At 39.3% G+C, this 25,925-nt stretch overlaps 1 protein-coding gene across 17 annotated transcripts in view; it reads right to left on the minus strand.

Annotated features, from left to right (window-relative positions):
- Positions 1–1,073: 1,073 nt before the first annotated feature.
- ESRRG (estrogen related receptor gamma) overlaps positions 1,074–25,925 on the minus strand; it is a 541,458-nt gene continuing 516,606 nt past the window's right edge. For 16 of the 17 annotated variants that reach the window (XM_063124060.1, XM_063124053.1, XM_063124054.1 and 13 more), the window contains 2 exons: positions 16,009–16,278; positions 1,074–4,891 (listed from right to left, as the gene is read on the minus strand). In XM_063124060.1, the coding sequence (XP_062980130.1) occupies positions 4,647–4,891; positions 16,009–16,278 (515 nt within the window). In that variant the 3' untranslated portion in view covers positions 1,074–4,646. The remainder of the gene's footprint in view (positions 4,892–16,008; positions 16,279–25,925) is intronic. The other variant, XM_063124066.1, reaches the window with a different exon arrangement.

The following is a 25,925-nucleotide window of genomic DNA, read 5'->3' on the forward strand; positions in this document are numbered from 1 at the left end:
AATACTATCTTGACAGGCTAAAAAGCAAAATTGTACTTGCGTAATGGCTCCAGAAGGGTCTTCTGGAAGTAAAATTTGACCTATGGCAAGGAGATACAACTTTTCTGACTGAAGCCTGAGATGCCATGCCCTGGTACATTTAAATCAATGCTTTTCTATGGTCCTGAAGAATTACTATTGATCATCATTAACACCAATCTACATTATTACTTTTCTAGCTATTGTGTTTGCAACTCATAACTCCTATTGCAAATAAGAGAGGTTGACTTGGTTTGGACAATCATCATAGGCTAAACAAGCCACGAAGACTTGTTTAAGCCATAGTACATACACAGTCATTCGCCCAGCTGTGGTTTGTCATGTCATCCGAACCCAGGTGACATGTCTTGTTTGAGGTGGAAACAACCCTCATATAACACAACAGCCTTTGGGTTATTTGAGGGCTGTTTTCCCCTCAAACAAACCCTGTGCACGGGTTCGGATGACACAAGCTACAGCTGGGCAAGTGATTAAGCAAATTGCGCTTAGCATGCACCAGCATGCACCACAGCTTAAACAAGACTCCATGGCTTGTGTAGGCTATGAAGATCGTACAAACCGGCACACTTTACTTTGGTTTGATTTGTTTTAAGACCCCAACACCTAAATTAGCCAATACCTATTCACGTTTTAGGAGTGGAATAGATTCAGCTGTTGATGAAGAAAGTAAAGAGCCAGTTGTATATAATATGAATAAGAGTGGGGAACTTTTCTTTTATGACAGATAGTGAGGCAATGATTTTCAGTAACGTGACTTGATGTGGAGATGTTTTAAGATTAAAGAAGTGCTTGTCAGAATGAATTCTAATGTGTTAAGAGACAGTCTGCATATTTAAGAGTATGCAAAATGTCTATACCACACTGAAATTCATTTTGACAAGTCTTTATATAGCATGTAGTCATGCGGCTACATTAGCTTCAGGGTATAAATCCATATCGCTCTACTAAAGATGGTGCTTATTGATTTGATTTGGAAAAAGCAAAACAAAACAAAATCCACAACACAAAAAAATTAAAAGCAATTAAAAGTGGAAGCTTGTTTAATATTGCTCTACCATCATCCTGAAAGGCATAATAATTTGAGTTACACATCCGAACTGATTGGAGTTACAGAACCATATCTCCTTTTTGCATTTAACAATATATACAATATAAAATAAATACATTTACACAAATGGACATTGGTTGGAGCACACAGTATGATACACATCACAAAAATATACAGTTGATTGCTTTACAGATGTGAAGCCCATCTACAGCTATAGACATGATTTTTTTTCATTTGTGTTTTTACTACTGGTTATTATGCAACTCCTGGATTATAATAAGCAGCTTAATTCAGTTTTCCCCCCTCTTTTGCGATCTTTGCACAATAAGACTGCCATAAAGTGTTTTCCTAGGCAGGTAAACAGAGACGCTTAAATAATTAAAATACAATTACCAACACCCATTTTCTCTTCCATAAGAAAAATAGCAGTTTTAATTTTTTATATCTTTTTATGTTAGCATTTAAATGCAAAATAGTGGAATAAATACAACAATCTGATTTGATTGAAACAAATGTGTAACTTCCAGGAGTCACACAATCATATTGCTTTAAATAAGAAGAAAGAAAAAACAAGAAGGAAAAAAAATAGCTAAGGGTACAATCCATCAGAAATGTCTTCTGCACATTGAACTGAATGGGGGAAGCCAAATAAAAATTCAGAGGTCTTAACACTGCACCCTTTCATTTCAATGGCTTGTGCAGGAGGAGTTCTGCATGGATTTTATTCCCCTAAATAAAATTTGTTATGCTAAAACATACACCTTTTGAAATCTTCCCCAATACTTCACATTAAATAAGTGGTTGTGAAAATTTCTTTCAGCAAGGTTTAAGATGAATGTTATTCTAATGCCTGTGCAGTGTATCTATGTTTCAGTTAACATTTGTACAGCCACGAGATATTTGTTCATTGCAGCTCTAAAAATTACTGAAAATCAAAAGGAAAAAGTGCATTGTGTTCTTTTTACACATGCCATCTTTCTTTAATCTTTGTATGTTTCTTTTCTTTTCTGAGTGTGTTGATTTGTTATTGACCCTGAAAACCCAAGTTCTTCAATGTGATACAGCAAAAACAATATTTATATTAGATATTTATATATACATATATAGTGTAGTTAACACTAGCAACTTAAACCCTGCACAAATTTTCTGGAAAATAATTATTCTGCACTCTTACATATATAAATAATTTTATAGAATCAGCACCATTTCCCCCCCACCCCCAGGAGTTGTAAGGTTTTGTCATTTTTCAAAAGGGACGTGCCAATTTTCAAACTCCTATCACGCTATTAATTTCAAGTTATTGGCCAACTGAATGAATTGCTAATGATGATTTATCTAGGATCACACGACAGTCACTTCTCTACTGAGAAAAACACAATCTACAAGAGAATCCCATATAGCTAATGAGAGATACACAGTATTTCTAGCACAAGGTTGACGTAACATCAACCTGCTGTATTTCGCTTAAAGCACACGAGTAGCAATAATTTTGGAAACGTGTCTGCATTTTTTTTAAAAAAAAAAAGGTTTTGCAACAACACTGAGCAAGTTAATAACAACATCTGAGATGATTGGATGAAAGCTATATTTACAGCATTTAAAAATTAGACTTATCTATAATCTTGAAATATTCAAAGTTTTATTTCTAAGCTATACATAGGTATTCTATAATAAACTGTTACAGAAATTATCCCTTGTTTTGAAAATATTATGATTTCAATGTGTATCTGTCCATAATGAGTACTTGGTTGGATTTTTCTTTTCAATTTCTTAATTATTATTAGGAAGAACCTTATTACCAGAAGGAATAGAATATACTACTGTAGTCTCCTGAGGAATTTTACATCCAATATTGTCTCTAATTCTACCCTGTGTCTATAAGCACACGCCACAAGAATCCAAACACCACAAGAAGAACAAGACAACAGTCTTTGAATGCAACATAAAAAATTCCAAAAAGCACAGCAAACATGAAACATTGAAAAGCTGAACTACATTTCTTTTGTTTGTTAGGATTACAATTTTAATTACATTTGTGTACATAGAATAAGGTTGTTCACATAGTACAGGGAGCAGCTACTAACACTGGTACATTGGTATAGCATTTGATGGAGGTTACTGTTTATTGGTTATTTAGCGACTGTAGTTTTCTGGGGGCATCTAATTGGTTTATACATTAGATTACACCTCTTAACAGTCTTGAAACTGACCAACTTTCACATTGTGACAACACTGGTTGAAAAAAGCAGGTATACTGGTTAGGCTGTTTGTTTCAAAATGGCAATCTACCCCAAATAAAAGTTTTATAAAATAATAAATAATGTGTACAAGAGCTAAGTTCTTGAATTTGGTCAGAGGCTGACTATTCTGATATCTGAATTTGCCTTATTGATAGCTGGGGCGGGGTGGGCTTTATTGCAAGGTCCATGATTTTATAAATGACAGGCCGCATCATTAATTAACACAAGATAACATGTAGCAATTGTACCTTGGCCATACAGAAGCCCTTACTAACTCCTCTTTAGATTTCTATTTGACATGGCATCTTAATGTGTTAGACTACTCAGATATATTGTAGGTGTAATCTAATCCTTTGTTTCAGTGAACACTTAGGTATAAACTGGAACTCATGCGAAGAAACGGGATGTCTTAGACCAGACTGGCACACAACATAAATTGCATCCGTGATAATATGCACCTTCCCTTCAACTATTGCTTGAGTAAGATAAATTCCCACGTTAACAAATGGCTGAAAAGTGGTAAAGCTGGTAGAAAAAAATCTTTCATTAGTAAGAAGAACAGAAACATTTGTTTAAAAAAATCTTCCTTCAGGATTCATTTGTCCTTCATTAAATGTTCGTCATTGTTCAAGCCAGCACAAAAAAATGCAGTATTTATTTATCTTTCCTCTTTAGTATTGCATGAATGAATAAAGCTCAAACTATTCCCTGAAAAATTTACATCGTAGCTAACCTAAGAAATATCTGGAAGACTTGAAAAAACAATTAAGGAATCAAATGGCTGTAACTGATCTAGATGGAAATGCAATGATAAGAAGCAGCCAATGTGTCGTCATCGAAGTCATCTAATTAGAGGCTGCTCTTGTGAAACCTAATACTGCATTCAGTCAGTTCATCGTGTTGTACTGTACTGCTAGTTACGATGGTTCGCTTTTGATTCCTTTGTCATTGGGGTATTGTGGTTCATAATAAGTTCACTGGCATCCATATTACGGATTTCCATCCTTTGGCAGGCCTGGCTTCCATCTCTCTTCTATTAGAGACCTCTTTTCAAAATATTCAGCAGCGAAGGGGGGAACAGTACAAAGAAAAGAGAAATAAGAACAGTAAAAGAAGAGAGAAATGAAGAAGTAAAACTGTATCAGATAAGATACAGAATATAAAGAGGTGCTGCTTCTCAGTCTTGCTGCTAAGTATCAGTGCAGTCATTTTAGTTTCCTTAATTTAAATGCTAAAGTTTCTTTGTCATAGTTTTCCTGTTTATTTTCCCTTTCATTAAAATTTCAGCGTGCAGAACTGGGAGGCCCAGGATGCTTTAGTCAGACCTTGGCTTCCAGCATTTCCAAAAAAAGTTTGTGCATGGGGACTTTGCCTTCCAGTTTGATGTTGTAGAAATGCTGCACAGCCTTAGTGGAGGTTTGCCTCAGCAGTGGCAGCGTCATCAGCATCTTGCCAGCCCGGCGTGGGTCTTCCATATGCTGCCCGGCCTCATAATCCTGCAGTGCCTCGTGTAAGACATCTTGAAGCTTCTGAACTGCTTCGACATCTTCTATGTGCATTGAATCTGCAAAACAAAAGGAGTGACAACAGTTTTCAGTTTTCATGCCAGGAAGCAGGATTACAATGCCAGCAATCTAGACTGTAACTTGCACTGTAATAAGTAACAGCAGAATAATTGTTTATGGATTTGCATGGATTTACTCAGCATTTTCTGGGCTCTCCTACGAGCAAGTTAGATAATTACCCACTTATTACCATATTGACCTTCTGGAATTTTGGGGGGGTCTCTGGTGTAATTACAAACACGTAATTGCTTCCTGTAAATGTGCTTGGTTTACATAGATTAAGGGAAACTAGCACTGAAACTAGCATGGATATTTTCAAAATGTACTTCCTAGATAGACAGAACGCTCAAAGCGTTATGGTGCACAAAGCACCTATCATGAATGCACTGACCAGGTTTTCTGAAATCCTGCATCCACTAGAACTTTACAGTTTCAGAAAGTTTTGTTCAGAGAGAGGAATTCAAATAGTACTATTTTTATTTTGGGAATCAGACACTTCAAACTCCAGAAAAATGGGTTCCTTGCAGGATCTCCAAAAATTCTCAGGTAACAGGGCTTGGAAAGACCTTTATCTGAGATCTTGGAGAGCCACTGCCAGTCACACTAGGGCCACAGCTAGACCTAAGGTTTATCCTGGGATCGTCCAGGGTTCGCCCCTGCCTGAGCACTGGATCCCCTGTGTGTCACCTAGATGAACAGGTTTGACCCCTGGACGATCCAGGGATAAACCGTAGGTCTAGCTATGGCCTAGATATCCAGTAGCAGGACTAAATGGAGCAATGGCCTGAATTAATAAAAGTTTCTTATGTTCATATGAACACACAGTGGTCCCTTGTTGAATGGTATTACTGCCAAGGCTAGCATGGGCTGTGCAGTTGCATTGTTTGCTTTTATTCTAGAAATAATAATAAAATACATGTTCTTTTCCTAGGATTATTTCCAAATCCATGGTTGTGTCCTATATTACTCAACCAGCATAGGAAACAACGGGCAACTTGCATCCTCTCTAACCTGGACTTTGTCTAGAACTCATCTGCTGTATAACATGAGCACAGTTAGGGAACAAACTAGATGTGATTCAGGAAATCTATTATCAGATTCTTCCACCATGCATTTTTAAAAGTTGAATAGCATCTAGGAAGATGGGTGGGGGAGGAGAAGAGAGGAGGAACTGAACTGGGAAGATGGTTGTGGGGAGTAGGGGATTGACTTTTTCCACCTGCACCATTTTCATCAAAATCTACATCCAACTTTTGTGTGGGTGTATCGAAGGGGAAAATATACAGCTAAATGTCATGTTGTAAGACAAGAACAATTATAAATCTGCTTTCCTTGTCCAGAGAGCAGTCTAAGGCCAGATCTACACCAAGCAGGATATGACACTTTGAAAATGGTTTGAAAACTGTACATGGTGTGTGTCCTGGGCCCCAACAGTTGTCACTACTGTTATAAACCATTTTAAAGCAGCACTGTAGATACTGCCTAAGTTTTCATAGGAACATAGGAAGCTGCCTGACACTGAGTCAGACCATTGGTCTATCTAGCCCACTACTGTCAACACTGACTTGCAGCAACTCTCCAGGGTTTCAGGCCGGAATTTTTCCAGTGCTATGTGGAAATGCCAGGGATTGAACCTGGGCCTTCTACATGTAAAGCATGTGCTCTACCATTGAGCTACAGCCTTTCCCCATGCTTTATTTTGTTGCTTTAAACAAGGTACGTTTGAGACTAAATTTACAAAGTATCTAATTTGTCATTTTAATCTTATAGGTGACAAATCAGATCCGGCTTATCTATATCCTGCATCCAGGAAGCTGATGGGTGGGGTGGGGATGGAGACAGAGTCTTGACTCCTGTATGAGAAGACGCATGTAATTCTACCTATATTAACTAGGTTGCCAGAGGCAAGAGTTCTTTCTCCCACACTCCACCTAGTGTTTACATATCTGTTCTGCTGATCCTCTTGAGGAAGCCTCTTGTTTTTGACCATACCTTATTCTGGATTTGGATCAAGAATCCATGCTATATAAACATTAACTGCTGCTTTCAGTGGGCCTGTGTACCTAATAATATATTCTAAACTGCATTGCCAAGTCAAGTATGATCATGCAAACTGTAATGCCAAACTGTGAAGTGTATCTATATAGGACTACAATCAAAACAGGCCAGGATCCACATACCTTATAACTAATACTGTGTGACCCAGGCCTCATCTACACCAAGCAGGATATTGCACTATGAAAGCGGTATATAAAAGGCAGGAGCCACACTACTGCTTTATAGCGGTATTGAAGTGCACTGACAACTGTTGGGGTCCATTGACACTTACCATATACTGCTTTCATACCGCTACATCCTGCTTGGTGTGGCTCCTGCCTTTTATATACCGCTTTCATACTGCTTTCATAGTGCAATATCCTGCTTGATACAGATGAGGCCCAAGAGGGCTTTGAACTTGTTTTTTGTTTTTGGATAACAGCTTCCCCATCTTAAATGGAGGGACTGCTTCTGAATTTGGGAAGGGGTTATAAAGCATTTTATGCTAGGGCACAAGAATCTGCTCTTTTTAAGAAAGATAAAAGGCAAGATCATAAGGGTCATTAAAGCAGTCATATCCAAGAAGGTAAGTTGAAGTGCCACTATTTTAGTCACCTTGATTTCTACAAGAAATTAAGATATGTTAAATAAATAAATAAATAAATATTTGAGGAATATGTCCTGAAAAAAAATCCTGGCAATAAAGAAGTTAATAAAGAATAGGGCTTATTATTTACAAAAATAACTGTGCAAACTGAAAAGAAAGAAAAATGTTACAGCTCCTGCTCTGAAAAATGCACTTAATTATGTACGTATGGATCATTTAGTACATTTTATTGATTCTGATTATAGTTTATCTGTTATTATACATAATGGAGTCCTATGAGGATTCTACACATTTAATAATTCTGAGTTACAGTGAACACATGCCCAGAGATGCATGGAGTTGCATTGTGGTGCGTAGTCTGCAATAATTTTATTTTAAAGCTAGTACATTTCCATATGGAAAACTAAAATAAAAATACCAATATAAGTATAGGCCCTCTTAAATTTTAGAGACGTATTAAAAAAGAAGAAGCAGAAATGAATCAACAGTTGTTGCAATGGAGGGAAATAATGCAGGATCCTCAAAGGATGTGTACTGAAATCAGGGCTATTTAACGTCTTCATAAATGATCTGGAGTTAGGGATACAGATGTAAAATTTTCAGAAATTTTGAAGCCATGGAGGGAAAAACATCCCCCCCCTCCATTTTTTTGGAAAAAAATTGAACTTTTTGGAAAAAATTGAAAAAATGCAATATGCACTTTTTACAGTTTGAAAGTCAATTTGTTACTATAGGAACATAAATTGTGATTATGAACAAGTTGGTTTGGCATAAAATTATCACATTTGGTGTATTAAAAGTGCAGTGTATTCAAACAATTATTACAAATTTTAATTTTTTTGTAACAAATGGCGCTACAAGCTCCTGAACTGTAAGGAACCTCTTTGGTTTTGCCAGTTTATGAGCAGCAGCTAAAAACAATTTTAAAAAAACCAGAAGAAACCATCAACATTAGTAACAAAGAAAATTATGCATGTCTCCGCTAGTCCTCCACAGTGCTAAAATAAAACATTCCATAATCCATTTCTCTTCATTTTTTTCGATTTTTTCAATTTTTTAGGAAAAACCAAAAAAAAAAAAAAAAAGGCTTAGGAAAAGATGGGGAAAAATGCCCCCCCCCCATTTTTCTGGTTTTTTCCAGGCCTTCACGTGTCTAGTTACGGGTAATCACTAAAGTACCTAAATTTCCTGATGGCACCAAATTATTTTTATTTATTATATTTTTATACTGCCCAATAGCCAAGGCTATCTGGGCAGTTCATAATTAAATTATGAAATACAGCAAATTAAAACCCAGAAGCTTTAAAAGTTTAAAAATACCATGTAAACGTTATTTTTTTCAGGATGGTGGAAACCCAAGAAGACTACAAAGACCTCCAAAAGGATCTCTTTAATCTTGTTAAATGGACAATGAAATAGCAAATAAGTTTCAAATAAGTGTAAAATAATACATGTTGGGTTTAGCACACTGAAAACAACAGATCAGTTTGTGGTAACAGTGGCCTAATCTACACCAAGCAGGATATTGCACTATGAAAGTGTTATATAAAAGGCAGGAGCTACACTACTGCTTTATAGTGGTATTGAAGTGCACTGACAACTGTTGGGGCCCACTGACACATACCATATACTGCTTTCATAGTGCTATATCCTGCTTGGTGTGGCTCCTGCCTTTTAGAATTATAGAATCATAGAATAGCAGAGTTGGAAGGGGCCTACAAGGCCATCGAGTCCAACCCCCTGCTCAATGCAGGAATCCACCCTAAAGCATCCCTGACAGATGCTTGTCCAGCTGCCTCTTGAATGCCTCTAGTGTGGGAGAGCCCACAACCTCCCTAGGTAACTGGTTCCATTGTCGTACTGCTCTAACAGTCAGGAAGTTTTTCCTGATGTGCACCTGGAATCTGGCTTCCTTTAACTTGAGCTCGTTATTCCGTGTCCTGCACTCTGGGAGGATCGAGAATCATTTCACTTACTTTTTGACAAGAATTTTCTCAGTTCACACCTCATGGATCCAGATGCAATCTGCGACCAAAGCCTGTGCAGTTTATATACCACTTTCATACTGCTTTCATAGCGCTATATCATGCTTGGTGTAAATTAGGCCAGTGTGTCCATATCAGATTGTGAGCTTTGTTTTTATTTTTCACATGAAATTTCACGTACATTTTCCCAAATGTGCTTGTGTGCATTTTTTAAATCAACACATTCTTCTCCCATTGATTAAAACATGTTTGTGCACATTTTTTTTTTAAAAAAAAGGTACGGATTTTTTCATGCACATTACTCAAAAGTATGCTTTTATTTTTCTTGAGAATCACACTTGCAAGCTCAGGAATGCACAGGCTTTGGTCGCAGATTGCATCTGGATCCATGAGGTGTGAACTGAGAAAATTCTTGTCAAAAAGTAAGTGAAATGATTTTCTCATACATCCCTAACCATTCAATACCCTAGCTGAGTTGCATGACACATGCTACTGGTTAGAAGGCATTGTGCAACTGTTCCATCTTTTTCTCCTAATGGATCTTCAGCGTTAAGGAACAATAAAGAAGGAGCAGTCTGAAAATATGGGATGCTCACGAGTAGATCATCATACTGGACCCCCTCTAGAAGTTGGAGTTTTCTACTGCACAGCTGCACAAGAAAGCCCCACGGTGGCTGTGAGGTGGCTGCAGCCTTGTATAATGGATGCAGCGCCACCGTACAACCATTGCAGGACTTTTAACCAGTATAGACAGCCCCACTGATACCCCAAGAGTAAGGTATGTGGCCTTACTCTTGGGGAATATCTTGTGTTCTCTGTTGACCAGACATTAACCCTATTCAGATGCTCACAAACACAACTTGTGAGGAGGAGTGCTCTAGCCCTGCGCCCCTTTCCCTCATCATGTTCATCACCCTCAATTTGTGGAGAATGTCAGTCTGAAGAGCAGAGCCTCCTGTAACCATAGGGACTATCCATGCAAGTTGGAACATGTTTTTTTTAAGTGTTCTGGCTTGCATGAAGTGCCTCCATGGTTACTGGAGTCTGTCCTCTTCAGATTGTCACCCTCCATGACTTGAGGGTGGCAAACGTGATTAGGAGGGGTGGCACTGGAGCACTCCTTCTCTTTCTCCTCATACTGTATTCATTGATAGTTTCTAGAAAGTATGAATTTAAAACAGTCCTACTGTAGAAAAACACTAGGGCACATGTTTGAGACATTATCCATTTATGTTATTGCAATTATAACCCACGTTTCCCCAAGCAGCTCAAGGCAATATACATTGCTATCTCACACCTCCATTTTACTCTCATAACAACCCTGCCATGTTGGTTAGTCTGAGAAATAGTGGCTGGCCCAAGATCATGCAGTGAGTTTCATGACTGAGTGGGGCCTTGAACCTAGGTATTTTCAGTCTGAACCAGCCTGGTGTCTTCCAGATGGTCAAACTAGCATGTCAGGAATGCTGGAAGCTGTAGTCAAAACATCTGGATCAAACCAGGTTGGAGAAAGCTGCTCTAACCACTATACCACACTGCCTCTCAAACTCCCCCCTTTCCCCAATTTGCTAATCCAATTGGAGTTCAACTTGCTAATCCAATTGGGGTACTCTTGAAACTCCTGAGGATTGATCATACCTGACATAAAATATATGAGAGAGATCGTCCAAGGGTTTGGAGTGTGTTGCCACTGGTACGTAAATGACACACAGCTCTATTTAACACTAAGGAAACTGTTGGGGTCCTACAGTGATGCCTGGAGGTGGCAATGGACTGGATGAGGGCTAACAAACTGGAGCTTAGCCAGGAGATGGACTCTGAAATAGGAGTGCAATCTGTTTTGGATGAGGTTTGACATCCCGTGAAAAATCAGGTTTGCATTTTGAAGATGCTCATGGATTTGGTTTTGCATCTGGGTGAACAGGTAGTGGCAGTGGCCAGGACTACCTTTGCCCAGCTTAGGCCAGTATGCCAGCTTCAGAGGTAATCAGACCTGGTTAACACCTTCCTTCGTTAAATCAAGATTGAATTGCTGTAATGCATTCTACGTGGGTCTACTTCTGAAGTGTCTTTGAATGCTGCAGTTAATCAAGAATGCAGCAGCAAAGAAGTTAGTGGATGTTTGTTTTATTTAAAGGTTACTTTATACATAGTCTCTGGCTACTACAGTCTGAAGAATACTAGGATTTGTGTTGGCTTTCTTATGACTGCTATCGATGTCTTATAAATTTGTTACATGACCACAAGAGAAGGAACTTCCAGCCTTGGATGATTCTCCTATTTGCAAGAGTATTTCCCTAAAACATATAAAAAGGCTCCAAGCTCTACAATAGTACGGCAGTATTTTAAATGTATGTTGTAAATGAGTAGAGCTAAAAGGGACAGGCCAGGAACTTTGGCTACCATACCCAAGCACTTTACTCTCTTCACCACTGCGACAGCTTGCCAGAAGAGGAATGAGACTAATGCACGTGGATATGACTAATGCAACAGGTCAGAAGGAATTCTGCAGCTTGCTTACTCAGTGATTGTTAAACAACATTAGACGTCAATAGAGTTTCACCTCTCCCTATAGCGCCTAGACTCTGACAAGGCTCCTCAGTTTCAGCAACTTTCCCTCAAAAGCAGTTGGCTGTCAGACTACACGTACCTGTTTTTAGTTCTGCCTACTCCATACCTTGCTTAGTTCACTGCCCCCAGTACACCTACTCAGTATCGGCCAGCCTCATAACCGCCAACTTCTGTTCTACTGTGTCTCCAGACTGCCAACCCAACAGGAACTACTGGATCTTTGGGTTAATCTTTTCCCCACTTTACGCCTGCCAGGTTAATCCACTTGAAACTTGTCAGCTTTTTCAAGACATTGTCTTCATACAAACGCCACGAGTCTCCTTTTTTAGTGTTACAGTGAGCAGCTTTTTTAAAGGCTTCAATCAGCGAAAGAAGATTGGGTGTACAAAATGAATCTGAAATTCTCTGGCACTTGAACTGATTGGGAATACAAAGCCTTTTAAAAAGCCTCTAGCCTAAAAGTACAAACTACTGTTTCTTGATGAAATAATTAAAAACAAACAAACCTGTGAACCTACATCCTTCCATTTGGCATTTCCCAATCAATACATGGGAGCACTTAGTAAGAGCACTAAGAGACAGAGAGAACACCTTTTATTACACTGAAAACAGTTCACCTGCCTGTATGCCTGAAGTAATTGGTACATACACACTTTGGAAAATATTCAAAGGCATTTTTTCTGCATGAGTAAAGAAAGCACTCATTGGTGCCAAATTGTTTCTTGCACAGATTATATAGCTGAGGATTGGGATTGTTTCCCTTTCCAGTGTTTTTGGAGTACCTGATGCAGGTTCCTATATATAAAGCCAAAGTACACTACCAGTATTTTTGGGTTAAGTAAACCCATTGTTTATGGCTGGTATACTAATGGTGTTGGACTCCAATCAGGTGGTTTGCTTTTGCTAATGACTCCTCTTTATTCATGGGCAGGCATCTTTCTGCACTAACCAGAATGGACGACATTTAGATCAGTCACTCTCTTTAGCCTAATTTTTCTCATGGGACTTTGTTGTGAGGATAAAGCAGGGCAGGGAGAGATGGACTATGTATTATTTGTTCATTTAATGATATTCATTATTCGCGTAAATTAAAATAAATGTCTAAGTGTTGTACAAAACAATACAGCATAAAATCATAATGGAATACTGTATATTTTAACACCCTACTGAAGACAATATTACTTTCTGGAGATGCTTGTTGGAACAAGTACATATTCAGTGGGCACCAAAATCCCAGAAGGGTCAGTGCCTGTCTAATTTGTACTGGCAGAGATTTCCTGATAGACTTACTGTACATCACCCAGAACTCTTTGGAGACAGTGGGATAAAAATGTAATAAATAACACAGAGATGGAAATTGTTATATTGCAGACATGGAAATGGTTACATTTCTTAGGGTGACCATATGAAAAGGAGGACAGGGCTCCTATATCTGTAACAGTTGTATTGAAAGGGGAGTTTCAGCAGGTGTCAGTTGTATGCATGCAGCACCTAGTGGAATTCCCTCTTCATCACAACAGGTAAAACTGCAGGAGCTATACTAGAGTGACCAGATACAAAAGAGAGCCCTGTCCTCCATTTCATACGGTCTCCTTACATTTCTAGATCCTAAGAAAGTTAGGAACTCTTGTCTTTGGAGAACATATGGCTAGGCAAAGAAACTTGCCTCTCTACCAGCCACCTGAGTCCAGTATGTAGCTAGGTGATACCCTCAACACAGGCTGAATTCCCAAGATTTGGGAGAAAGAGAGAAGCAACCTAGCGGGATTTCTTAGCCTCCTAGCTGTTACATTCCAGGGGGAAGCTTATAGGGGCTCCTCATAATAATGTGAGCTACGCTAGCCTCTCATACGACCCAGTTTTCATCTCAGTTCAAAGCAGGAGGTGTCTGTGAACAGGATAGGAGACAGCTTCAGAACACATCTGGGTCTCCTTTCTCTCCTGAACTGAACTGCATTTATGCTGCTTCTTTTTTTAAGCCTCCTGTTTCAAACCATTATGAATTGGAGTTATAACATTAGTGATATTCCACTCATCTTAATGTACATGAGTGCTATATGTTCATGTATGGGTAAAACATGGAGGTGGGAGGGAAGAAGGTTACTGTTAAATCAGTTTGCTGATTTAGAGCACAAAAGAGCATTAATTATTATTGAATCAAGCCAGATGTTTATGCTAAGCTGATAATTTCAATGAATGTCATATTAAATCTCTGCAGGTCAGACAGAAATACTGTCTGAATCACCTCCAAATATGCAGAGGTTAGCTGCCTTTCAAAATGTTCAAAAATAAATACTTCTATGGAACCTGTACCTGGTTTCTATACCTATAAATATCACATTTGATCAATAACTATTATAGATCATGACAATAATAAGGACACCGTATGGTATTTCATAATATTATCTTAGGGAAAGCTAACTTCCTCATGATACAAATAAAATGAGATTTGAGGCAGTAGTTAGAACTAGAATATGTATTATAACAAAACCTGTGTATACCTATATCAATGGAAGAAGACATTTAGGTTTATTAAGGATAATCATTTGGTTTTGCATTTTGTGGTGTGTGCTTTTTTAAAAAAATTAAAACCCCAATTAAAAATGCAAAGTGCTAGATCCCATTATGAAGACAAATAGGAAAGTACAACTTCATTGTTGAAAACAATTTTCCTCCTATCAATCTGAGGATTCGTGCATCAATACTGTAGATGAACTGTTAATTACAAAATCAATTAAAAAATTATTTCTAAAAACAGTCACGCATCCTGGCTCTCGGGGGGGCAATTTGGGCAGAAGGTCTCATCTCACTAGGACCGCGCCAAATCACAAGTCGTCATCCACAAGTAAGCAAAAGCAATCTGGTTTTTCATTTTTCAGCGCGGCTGAGCCCAGCCTGAGATTGATCGTCACATATGGCCCCAGAAAACAAACTGTCAATACCTTGAATGCTGCAGAATTTGAACAAATAGCCGTCCGCCCATTCAAGCCACTCATTGCATCCCATTTAACAGATTTTATTGACAGTTTCCTTCTTGTAATTAAAGGGAAAACTACTGGCCAGCAACCAAGATAAAGTTCAAAGATAGGGTCAAAACAAAAGCAGATGGAGGGGCACGGTGTGACTGTCAATGGTACATAGCATCAGAGCATGTTATTGACACACAGGTATCTAATGATCGGCACGTCATTAAAGAGGGATCTATCATGAACTTTATGCAAATGCTAAAAGGGACTTAAGACCACAATAAAGCATTAGGGAGGCACAAAAGAAAAAACAACAAAGAACAAACGATTTTTTACTTATCAGACACCGGCTCACTGCTTCAGCACTTTTAAGTTCAAATGCAGAGAAGAATCCTCCCTTGATTTCTTAACCCCTTCTGAACAAGTTATATCTGTCAGTTAAAACAGCTACCATAAAAAGCAAATTTGTATGGCGAAGAAGAGTTCCGGTAAGATTAAACAGTGATTTGCTCCCTTCTCTGATAAAACCTGAGTTCACCTTACCTATTGAGTTCACTGTGTTTAGTAGCTGGATTGAAGTAGATCATATATTACATTTAGTCATGGGCCCATCCATTCTATTGGGTTTTAGCGAACTGATTAGACTTATCTGGATTATGAAATGGATTTAAGCAGAACAACATTTATGCTTATTGAAAAGCATCTTTGCTTTTAATACCTTCCGAATTTTCTGGCATCTTTTAACCAAATTAGAAACCCTGTGTAACAAATGCTTATAATCACAGATCTTCCCTTAATTTGAACTACCTTGTTTCTAGCCATTCAGCCTCATCCTGCAGTAGTATGATTAAGAACTACTTATTCCTGCTGTCATGTTTAGAAATTGTCATGCAAAAGGTATTAGAGGAAGGGGGGGAAAATGACATGAGCCCTCATGCCAATCTGCCAACCTGAATTAGCAAGCGCGATAGCTTTGAGGGTGACAAACTCTTCTTTCTCCAGCTTCATGCTCTTGTATTTTTTTACCAGTTGCAGGATGGCATTGTTGAGGTCAAGAAGGCCTGCTAATTTAGACTGATCTTCATCCATGATATAGTCTTCAGCATAGACAAGCTCGTCCTCAAAGGAAAGTGATCGGTATACAACGCCCAGAATCAAAATCTCCATCCAAGCACTCTGCAGAAGGCTCATCTGGTCAGCAAGCGATAAAGTGGAAAATCCTAAACCAGGGAGGAAAGTACACAGAAATATAATTAAAATGATCCTGGGTCATCGTAATTCTGCATTATACTTATACTTTTGTGCTTGTTATTGTTATATAAGTTATAAATCTGTATCTATGGATTCCACCCTCCCTGATCTCCAAGATCAATCAACATAAAATAATTACTGTAAAAGTCTCATCAAGTACATTTGAATTAGAATGCTTTTTGTCTTTGAGTTAGTTTAAATTTCTGAGGCCTTTTCGCAGCAAAATGCATCCATCTACTGCATTTTATCTTTTCAGTGTTTGAGAATACATCTTCTCAAATATATTCTAAACAGTTATTACTCTGAGGCTCTGAATTGATAGCATCTGCTATGGAAGGTATTAAAATTATTTGTCTCAATGGCTTTCTGGGAACACTGTCATCATATACACACCTACCTAAGAGTAAACCCCACTGAATTCAATTACTTCTGAGTAGCTGCATAGGATTTCAGTGTGAGGATGTCATGGTTCTACTTTAAAGTGTGTGTGTGTAACAAAAAAGAAAAACAGTTGATACTGTAATAGAATAAAGGTGATGATAACAGCAGCTAGCAAAGTGCTTTTTGAACTTCAACCTCTGCAAGACCTACCCTCTTCAGAAATGTTGCTAATTTACTTCTTTAACAGTTTCTCCCTCTACCAACAGTGCTGAAATAACAGGATGACACACCATCATTTTTGAGAGAGAGTGAAGACTTAATAATCTTTTTTAATGAATTTAAGTTTTCCTTTTGTTTTACTCCCCTACCCACCCCCCTCTTTCCTTCCTAATAGGATCACTAAGGGCAAACATTTCTACTGCCATACCTTTTCAGGCTCCTGTTTACAGTAGCTGCTAATTTATTATCTCCAACGGCTGATATCTCCCCCCACCCCCAAATAACATAAAGATGCCAGTGAAGAAGCAATTTCCTGGCCTGTTGGTGAAATGTAGTACTTTGCCAGTTGGCACCAGCAACCACCAAGTACTTAATAAAATCATCAAAGGGGATTAGTCAAGCTTTTCTTAAGGGGGTCTTAAGACATGTCTAAAGCTTTCAGTTAGTTGTTTATGGAGCTGCTTACATGTGGCTTTGACAAGGATCCTGCAGAAAGAACAGCCGGTTTTTGTTGCTCATTTATCTTTAAACACATTGCCCTCCTAATTTTAAACGCCCCTTCCGTACAATAGAATAAGTCTATATAATATGATGGGAAACAAAAGGCCAAATGAAATAAGCCATAGGCATCAATTTAGATTCAGACCACTGCACCATTCAGAAATTAACCTATTAAAATAAAAGAGAGAGAGAGAAGGGAGCAAGAGAGATTCACTCCATGTCAGGAAGCAATATATTAAAAGTGAAATACTTAAGTGGATGCTGCCTCTATATTTATTTATTTGTAGTTATTTTTCCAAACTGATTGTTCTGCCTTATGATAAAAGGACAATTGAAACACCATCAAAACAAGATCAACAACATTGTCATACAAATCAAAAAAATTCTCCCTGAAAGATGACAATGGATAACACCACTCTTCTTATCGGAAATGGAAGGAAATGAAACAGAAATAATAATTTGAAAGGGTCTAAAGAGGAATGCATATTTTCAATTAGCTCCAGCATCACTGTCCTTTTCCTCTCTCTCAAGAACCAGTTTTTCTGCTACAGCAGATGGACAGAGAACGTAGCCTGCAGCACTGTCCTGTGACAGGGCCTTTCTCCCTCCCAGACACTGCTGTTAGTAAATAGATTTACACATTCTCCAATCTCCACACATCTTTCTGCCGAATAATTAAAAGCAGGATGATTAGTTTATTGAGTGGAAGGAGGAACTTTTTTATTGAGGTCCATCCATGATTTTTATCAGGGCCAGCACTTTTACGGTTGTCATGAGGGTGCAGGCATCCAATTTTTCTTATCTGCCTGATTAATACAAACGCTGTTTCAGGACGCATTAATTAACAGATACAAATCTACGTTCTCATGGAAGGATCAATACAGAGAAGAAAAGAGGCATCAATGTGAATTTAGTGCTGATGATGGAGAAGGCACTCTATTGACATTTACGTGCACGGAAACTTTAAAGTTGCAGTAGAGCCCTTTTGTCCCTACGATTTACAAAGTAACAATGTTTTTTAACTATAACAATGTTTCACACACTTCTGCGGCATTTAATTAAGCAAAAGGCAATAAAATTGCTTTTGATCACAAAAGAAGTTTTAATTTCAATCGTTTTCCTTTCTATTCCCTCCCCCTACACCCCACCAGGAAGCTTCCAACTTCCTGCTTTTTATTTATGAACTAACTTCTGTGTGCAGTTTTCTTTTTTAAAATATATATATATATTAAAATTATAGTATGCTTTTCTACCACAATTACAATAATAGACAATTAAAAGAACCCCCCAAAACTAGGGGAGTGTACTGAAAGGGTTGATGTTTAGGCAGATTTTACAAATCTGCAAATTACTTCTCATTTCTTTAGCGTCTTCTTCATAAGAATTTGATCTTATAGATTTGAACAGGAGATCTCTGTCTTTTGGAGGAAAAACTTTTTTTCCAATTTTGAAGTAACTGAGATGAATTACAAATTTTGGTTTTGCCTGCTTGAAAAAAAACAGCTAACTACTTTCTTTTTTTAAAAAAAAATGTCTTGTAAGGCACACAAAATATACTGGAGGGGGAAGAATTTTTAATTTTATCCCAAAATCTGATCATGTCAGTTGGGTACATTTAATACAGTTATTCTTCCTTTTGTTGCTGGATAGCAAGACCCTTCAGTGAGTGGTAAGGGAAGATAGATGGTTAAATATTAGTAGCAGTATAACAACAATTTTATAATGTGTATGAATGAATAAAATTAGTGTTATAGCATTTGATCAGTAGCTTGCAAAAGCATAACACTGGGTTGGCTAAAACATTTCAGGTGATCCAAATCTCCACATAGAATGTCCAAAAATTTCACTATGAATGATAGTGCCTCCATGATAATCAAATGTAAGTGACCATTTAAAAATGTTAAAGCTTTTTTTGAAGAAAACTAACCATTATAATAATAACCCACTGCATAATATGTCAAACTAGGGAGAAAAAGAACATCCACATCTTCATATTTTGTAACAAGCGATTTCTTTCTCTCCATATGAAATAAAATCCGCAAACTGTTTATAGAAACATTTCCTCCTATCTACATGAGTTAACATTTCCCGGCCCTCTGCCCCTGAGCTTTTCCCCAAGATGTAGAAGATGAAGCCTTGCCGCTATACTCCTGAACTTCATGTTCTATATTACATAGCACCTTAATCCCTAGCTTTTGACAGGTCATAGTTTTAAATGTTCAACTATATTATGGCTTTTTAAAAAATACACTTCAATATACTGCGGTGGATTCCACCCCCACCCCAGTGCGGACCAATTCCACGCATGCTGGTGACAACTTTGATCTCTCTTCGTCTCCCACTGCATGTCAATGCCATTTAATGTATCCCAGGCATTTTGCTAGCAGAATGACTCTGTACCTTGACCTGCAGTTAAATAGCATGTTTATCTGTGAGACAGTGTGCTCCAAATAAACCAGATGACAGTTCGGAATAACGTCATTTGGAAGGATTGAAAAGCTTCTCAAGAGTCAGGTACCCCGGAGGTAATAGGCTTGAAGGAAGCATGTTCTGTGCCAACCCTCCTGCCATCTTCTACTTGAAGCTCATGTACTTGACAATGACGCCATGGGCACTTGTCAAGAGACACCCCCCTTTTCTTTCTTTCTTTTTTCTCCTTCTTTCTTTTTTGGCCTGGCAAACTGATGCACTTTGCAGTCAACTTACAAAAAAGGCTAAGCATTTGAAAGTGTGAAGGGCAAAAAATATCTGACGGCTAGTCTTCAAAAATACACTTTCATTTCACAAAGCATAAATGTTTGTTTCCAGAGTCCAGTGTTGACAGAAATAGGCTGCAGTGCAGGCATACGAACTTAACCCCTGCTAGGCATCTCTTCTGTACCATTTTTGCGTTGCTGAGTGCGAGGCATTGTAAATCTGCGTACTTTCTTCTAAATAGCCATAAACAATGGCATTGATTTGCCGTTTACGTCTCTCCTCCCTCCCTAACTCCCCCCACCATCCGCCAACATTTTTTTTCTTCCTATGTAGAGTGCAGTGTCTCGTTCACTATAAATAGAGACTTTTCAACAAACTGCACCTTACACTCCAATTGTAATTATATCCTAATGACTCACTGATATCACTAACTATGCACTGAGAGGAAGCTGATTGAGCAACTTAACAGTTGCTTGATTTCCCCCACCCCCTACCCCCCCCCTTTCACATGTCCATAAAACTAACACTTGGAGAAAGTGAGGAGTAAATGGGTAACAAAGCCCTTGGCATTTTGCTACCAACTAAAACCTCTGCAATATTCTTTCGAGTGAAATGAATTTCTCAACTGCAGTCTACATTGTGCATGCAGTAATCTTTTAAAATAGGCAATATAAACCACTTGCTCTCCCGGTTGTTTTTCACACATCCCCATCATAAGCAGCCTAAGTCGTTCACATTCCCAAAGATCTCGTGTATAGTTCGCTTCGGAGGACTTCCATAGACATTAGAGGCACATCTGTAGTTTATCTCTACACTGCCCTTAGCATGCTCTTTTGTCATAGGGTTACAAGGTAGCTGGCAAAATGTTAAGTTCTCAGAAACTGGGAAGAGATTCCACTATTGCTTTATACTGCCTCTTCTATTCCCATTCCTCCTTTGGGCAGCTTAACTCTGACTGGGGACTGCTTGTGGCCCTACATGGACACAATCCAGAAAGTGTCTAAACAGTTCCCATTTTATAGCAATTACTGCAGCTTCAGATAGTGTGAAGGGAGTGACCATCACAGAACTTCCATAGAATCTCAATCACAATGCTTTTAAATGATGAAAGGTTACATATTCAGCCACCAGTCATCAAATATACAGTAGTTAAATGATGTACGTGTATGTATGAAAACAGCTCTCGTGTGTTCAGACAAGCACACAACATTTGTACTATTAATAGATTTCTACAATTATGTGTGTACAGGTAATTTACATTCAAATGTGTAAATTAGAGTCAATTGTTCAGAACTGAAATATCAAAGCTTGGGGACTATCATTTTACAGTTAGTACTCCTTTAGTTAACAAATCCTGTAGCTGAAAGGGCTGCTCCTACCATTTGGCAAAGTGAAGCAGTTGCCTTAGGCAGCAAATGCTAGGAGGTGGCAGCAAGGTGTTGAAGGATAAAGCTATGTGCTACACAGTCTGCCCTGCATCCCTGTGATAGAGGTTGCACCATACAGGGTTACACCTAAAGAACCACCCCCTCTTCAATGCTACTGTTACATGTTTAGGAGCCAGGTCACCCTAAATGTCCACAATTGTGGAAGTGATCTTCTGAAGATACTTCTTCAGCAACACTATCCTCCCCCTTTACAACACATACAATTGTAAGGTGACATGTAAAACCAATGTTGTATGTAAAACAAGCATCCACCACTTGGATGTCATATGTAAAACTAGCATACATATCTTGGTCACATTGCATTTCTTGTTTGGTGGATCTTCTTGGAGTAAGGCTGGCCCAAAGATATTTTGCTGCCTCAACTGACCAACAAGATGGCATCCTCGCCCATGTACAAAAACCAACTGGACTGGCAGTTGAATCTTATTTCAATACTAGTAAGGGGATTGCATCCTTCATTACCCATGAGAACAACAGGCTAGCTTAAGGGGCATAGAACAGGCAGCATGGTTCACACATGCTGGAGATGTCGCCAACATCTCGCCACTGTTTCCCCTCCTATCCACTGCTTCTCTGTGTAATGGAAGGGCCAGGCCTGGCTAGGAGGGACATGTAGACCAAATCTCAACATGACCAAGTGATGAGGTAAGCCAACCTCCAAACTAAGCAGGGTCACAGCAAGCCTGCTGACAGGGCTGCACATGACCCCACCCTCTGCATTGCTGGACTTGTCCTCCAGTAAAAGTGCAAGGAAAACCTCTGTGGCCTTCACAGACTTCCCACAAAAATTGCAACTCTTTCATGTGGACAGGGTACTTCAAATATGATAATGTGCCTACATTCTTCTTCTTCTTCTTCTTCTTGAGCTAGATGGCTTCTAGCTCCTTTAAAAATGTTTTAAGAATGGTGCTGGGAATATCATTACATGATAATGTAGCATTGTTCCCAGCAACATGTAAGGCAGAAGTGGGCAATGTGGGATCATGCAGACCACACTGCCCTCTGAAATTGGAAAAAAGTTTTCAAAACAAAAGGGCACTCAGAGCTGTTTTAGCCAAAATACAAACAAGGTGATTTGGAGCCCTTCTGGCACTCCGTAGCCACTCTGGATGCCTTTTTTTTAAAAAAAATACTTTTACAGTGCCACTGAGTGTGAAGGTAGGGTAGCCGGGGAGGGTACAAAGGTTGAATATGGTTATCCCAAAGTTATCCACCCCGGCTGTAAGAAGAATAAGTTGGCTATTACCACCTGAATGTCCTCCTCCCTTTCCCATTTTTGAGTGTATTTTATTTTTCCTATGTCCTGCCTGAAAATAAAGAGATTTAGCTAGGTCAGACATTTGGCTGGTCGCTATCTCATCTTCTTCCCTCCTTCCACTGACTCTCTAGAAACAATGCGATGATATAGGCTGTACTGGGCTGTGAAAAGTTCTAGAGCAGGAGTGGGGAAAAAACTTCTGGTCCTCCAAGTGTTGGACTAGAACTCCCATCATCCCTGACCATTGGCCATGCTGACTAAGGTTGATGGGGGTTGGAGTGGCTTCAAGCTTCATATAAAATTCAAAATAATTCCAAAGAAACCCTGCACAAAATAATAGCCGTGAGACTCTAGCAGGAGTAGCAATCAAAAGAACAGAACCATTAACCTGCTTAAAAGTTTAAAATTAAAAATAAACAATTTTTAAGGTCTGAGAAAGCAAAAATGTTTCGTATGCCTTAAGGAAATCAGTGTGGATGCTAAGTGGACTTCCGTGGGAAAGACATTCCAAAAGTGGGAGCAACTACTGAAAAGGCTCTCAGTCCCACAACACCTCAGATGGTGAGGACACTTGGAGTACAGTCCCAGATGATGATTTCAATTGGTGGGCAGGTTGATAATTCTGGGACCTAAACCATGTAGGTAGGACTTAAAGGTTAAAACCAGCACTTTTGAATTGAACTCAGAAACATATTGGAAATTAATTCAATTGTTTTTTTAGAGGTGAGGTATGATCTTGTTGCCTGGTCCCTGTTAGTAGTCTGACAGTATGCTAGACTAGTTGCATTTTCCAAACTGTCTTTAAAGGTAGACCCATCTACATGTTCCAATACTCGAGTCTAGAAGACTCCAAAGTATTTGGTCTCTGTGGTCAAGAAGACCCAGCATTAGGACAGGATGGGGAACCTCTGGCCCACAGCCTCTGGAAATTAGTCTTGGGCTTCCAACCCACTGACCACATATTAAACATAATACCAGAATTGAGCGATACTGCATTTATTTTTGTATTTTATTTATTTATTTAAAAACATTTCTAGACTGCCAGAAGCCCTTTCAAAGGCGTCTTACTTCATTAAAACTTATATATATATATATATATATATATATATATATATATATATAGTTACAATAATGAGGCAGCAAACATTCATAAACCTACAGATGTTACTAAAAATCCAAAGCCTACTTGCAGCTACCACACAGAACAGTCCATTAAAAGATAGTCAGGGGGAGGCCAGAGTAAGCACGAAGGTTTTCATGGCCTTCCTCAAGCATGCAATGATGGGGCCTCATGGATCCCCAATGGCAACACATTCCAGAGGCATGGGGGGCCACTGCAGAAAAGGCCCTCTCATGTGTACTTCCCACCAAACTACCCTCAAAGGTGGGCAAGTGAGGAGGGCCACTCTTGCTGACATTAAAGAGCAGGCAGACTGGTAGGAATGAAGGCGGTCTCTGAAATAATTTGGTCCCAAATTGTTTAAGACTTAAAAGGGGAAAAAACCCCAAAACAACCCACTTTAAACTGAGTTTCAAAACACATTGGTAACCAGTGGCAGCTCATCTGACCGCCTTGCCCTCACCAACATTCGGACAGCTACATCCTGCACCAGCTGAAGTTTCTGGATTGTCTTCAAAGGCAGACCCATGTAACTATGCACATTACAGTAGTCCAGCCTGGATGCCACTAATGAGGCAAGGTCTGTTCTCTTTAGATAAGGCTGCAGCAGGCTTGCCAGCGTGAACTGGTCAAATCACATCCTGGACACCACAGCCACCTGAGCTTTTCCAATTAGCATCAAGTTCAGGAGGATTCCTAGACTTAGGGATGGGCAAAATTGGTGAGAGCTCGCCCTGCGGGTGTTCGACCCACTGCTGCTGCCATCTTCCTCCGTGGGCCAGGCCATGCGAGCATCTGCCGAGCGCTTGCGAGGCCTCCCACCCTGGTCTCCTTTCCCCTCCTGTGTTAACGGCAGCCTCCAGAAATAATGCATTCCCCCCCTTCCACGTGAATGGCGGCTGCCATTAATGCAGGGGGCGAAAGGGAAGCTCGGGCAGGCTTCCCTACCTGAAAGCATGGTTTAGATCACAGAGACCAGGAGAGACCATTTTCAATTACGCGAAGAATCTTGCAGTTTAGGCATTCTCTATGCCATTCTTTATGCCATTCTCTAAAGTACTTATGTTAACGTGCAAGTGGGGATGGAGCCATGCCAAGTAGCTCTGCCTCCAAGGTCGTAGACTTCAAGTAGCCCCTCTCCCTGACGTCTGCACATACAACGCAGACGTCTGAGGGGGGGACGCGCTGCAGACATTTGTGCAGTATCAGAGGGAGGAGCTGTGTGGACATCATGGGGCACAGCCCCGTCCCCACTCACGTATTGGGACAGATACTTTAGAGAATGCCTGAAAAAGGCTAGGGAGACACGTGCTTATAACTGAGACCTGCTCCCAATTTCACCACGGATATAGATTCTGGGGCAGTGTCTGATGCAAGACATTTTGCTGCCGGAAATGAAGCCCAAATGCCCCCTTCCCCCAACTGACACCAATTCCTGCCTTCATCTATTCTCACCTCATGATGCCAACTGAAGGAGGTTATTTCACTCTGTTGCATTAACAGGGCTGGCTCTGTTCTGCAGAACTCAGCTGCAAAATATATAACAAGGAGCAAAGCAGAAAAGCAAATGGGGGAAAGAGGTGAATCCCAACCCTGAGAATCCCAACTCTGAGAGTTATAGTCCAACACATCTGGAGGATACCAGGACGGGGAAGGCTTGGCTAGCAGGATATTTAGGCAAGATAAAAGCACATGTGTGTGTATACATCTATCTATCTATCTATCTATCTATCTATCTATCTATCTATCTATCTTGAAAGTTTTTTATCTTTCAAACAGGGATAAAAATGCTGAAGTAGAAACCTTCATCCCAACTGCTGAGCCAAGACGAATTCCACACAGCGTCTGAATCCAGTTGCGCTGTGGTCCAGCTCCCCCATTTCTTATTTAAATGTATCTTTATATTCCTTGCATCTTTCTTTATTTTAATGCACATTCATATAAAATATACATGAAATGTTTATAACAGACGCAGGGAAAAATACTGACCAT

The sequence above is a fragment of the Elgaria multicarinata genome, chromosome 4 (genome assembly GCF_023053635.1).
Source record: "Elgaria multicarinata webbii isolate HBS135686 ecotype San Diego chromosome 4, rElgMul1.1.pri, whole genome shotgun sequence".
Classification (NCBI taxonomy): Eukaryota; Metazoa; Chordata; class Lepidosauria; order Squamata; family Anguidae; genus Elgaria; species Elgaria multicarinata.